At 36.4% G+C, this 2,284-nt stretch overlaps 1 protein-coding gene across 1 annotated transcript in view; it reads left to right on the top strand.

Annotated features, from left to right (window-relative positions):
• Window positions 1-1,910, top strand: part of LOC148948323 (uncharacterized) — a 10,953-nt gene extending 9,043 nt beyond the window's left edge. Inside the window, exon 4 of the mRNA XM_089094887.1 lies at window positions 1,862-1,910. Within this exon, the coding sequence (XP_088951013.1) occupies window positions 1,862-1,910 (49 nt within the window). The remainder of the gene's footprint in view (window positions 1-1,861) is intronic.
• The last annotated feature ends 374 nt before the right edge of the window (window positions 1,911-2,284 follow it).

The following is a 2,284-nucleotide window of genomic DNA, read 5'->3' as shown; positions in this document are numbered from 1 at the left end:
CTAGGACCACTGGGTCGATACGATCACCCCTGGGGAAAAAAAAAAACAACAAATAAACACGCATCAGTGATCTTTTTTCTGGTAAAAAATTGAAAATTTCACCTTCTTCCCGTTAGAACTCTCGTACCTCCACAGTAGGGGTCTCTGATACGATGAATCTGCTGGTGTGATTTTAATCCAAGTGCTGTGGTTTTTAAGGGGTCTTGCTTTCTTTTTTCGAAAATCATATAAATCTTCTCAGGCATTTAAGTGTTTATGGGTAAGATTAAACTTGATGTTTTGGTAGGACTAAACTTGGACTAAACTACAGTTTCGGTTACCATTGAGCCGGGTCGCTCCTTACTTACAGTTTAGTGTAATTTAGCGTAAAGAGCGAGGTATTGACTAGGGGGGAGATTGGATGGAGCAAGCGTCAATTTTATATCCACTTTAATATTTGGTGGTAGCCATTGGGGTATATTAAATATCTCATGATATATTTTTCCAAGTAGATGTAATAGTTGTAGCATTTTTAAGTGCATCTGTATTATCAGTATCAGTAATATATTCATATCCATTGGAGGTGCCTCTCAATTCCTTGTATGACTTAGGTGTCATCAACGTGACCTGCATATAGCTTTTATAATTTGAGAGATTATTGCTTGTGCTCACCAATGTGCCATTTATGTAGACACTGATTTGACGAAATAAACTATGTAATATAGAATTTTCATAGGAAATTCCATCAGCACAAATTGGCATTCCTTTGTCGGATTTCTTGACTATCACTGTAAATCGATAAATGTCGAAGACATGTCCATAAAGTAATCTTCACTGGAATAAATTTGAAAGTGGATATTATCGGAGAGCGGTTGTTGTGGGCAGAACTGTTCATAGTATCCATGTTTTACACTCATATCGACATTTTCTGCATTGAAGAGATTTAAAGATGAAGTGATTGAATGATGGGAATCCTTATGTGGTAGATATGCCATTGTTCAGTCTATGAAAAGAAATTCAGTTTCGATCTAACAATTCTCTTCCTAGGGCTTCTTTTTGCTTCTTCTACTGCTTATTGTGCTTCTCGTTTTTTTCCTTTTTTTCTTTGACAGGACTTGTGTCTTTCGTTTCTGACCTGAGTAGAGACTGATGAGTGGTGTACTGTTTCTCAACCTTTTTAAACCTTTTCCATTTTGTTGAGGTTTAAGTTGCTCGCCAAGGGTTCATGCAGTGAACCTAAGATTGTCCAAAGCACTTTTTTTTTAAATCCTTGCCAGAGCCCCAATCGTATAGGATACAAAATCTGTCGCAGCCTGTGCAATATATTTTCTAGACAGAGGTAGTGCAGAGCAAAACAGCTTAGCAAACCAGCTGCCAAGACCATAGCCAGACATTGATGAACGACCTTTGTAATAGTCCATTCCATTGCCCAGTTGTCTTGGGCCAAGAGTATTAACATAGCAGTCAATATCAGGACAAATGAATACCACTTTTTTATCAAACATCTTGTCATTTTAAACATCGACAGCGATGCGTCGGAAATGGAATGCAATCATAGCCAAATCTTTTGATATAGCTGGAGGCTCACGTAATTCAGTTCTTAGCGTTAACTGACAGAGTTCCAAATAGAAAGTGTTTACGGAGATATACTGAAGATGCTTTATATTGTAATGACGAATATGATCTTGATTGGTTTTTCGTTCAAGAACTCGTAGGAGTGGAACATTGATATTACAAACTCTGGATGTTTCAACAAATGAAGCATAAAGAAATATACAATTGTCCGTGGAGAAGGCTGGTGATAGTCAGCAAAAATAACATTAGTTTTTCCGACACTTTTACCATTGACAATATTAAGTTTAAAGCCAAGAACATCTTTTAGATTATCATTGACAATAACCTTTTCACTGACAATGGGCGAACTAATGTAGATCTTGCTTTCTTCCTTTGAATAGTTGAAATGAAAGGCTCCTTTTTTATGAGCGAAAATTCTTTTATTGATGGAACGGCATAAATCATTCATGGAAGTGAGTTCCTCGTATGGTAATTCAACATATGAATAATACATCCAATTGATCTTTTGAATTTTATGTTGTTTACTAACTGCTGGTGGTCATTCATAGGGTCTAATTTTTATATCATATTTGCAATCTTTTCTCAGGATATCATATGTATTTTTGAGAATACAGTCAACAAGAGCCACTTCATTCGCGCCATCGAATTTGATAGTGGGAGAGAGTTTTGTCCAAAAATCACTTGTTTTATTCAAATCATTGTAGAGAGGGTTGGAGACATTGGACTTGAA

Source organism: Artemia sp. Qi Xiang Cuo, chromosome 9, assembly GCF_049724085.1.
Source record: "Artemia sp. Qi Xiang Cuo chromosome 9, ASM4972408v1, whole genome shotgun sequence".
NCBI classification, from domain to species: Eukaryota; Metazoa; Arthropoda; class Branchiopoda; order Anostraca; family Artemiidae; genus Artemia; species Artemia sp. Qi Xiang Cuo.
Note: the sequence above shows the minus strand (reverse complement) of the source record. Positions and strands in the feature narration are given on the sequence as shown.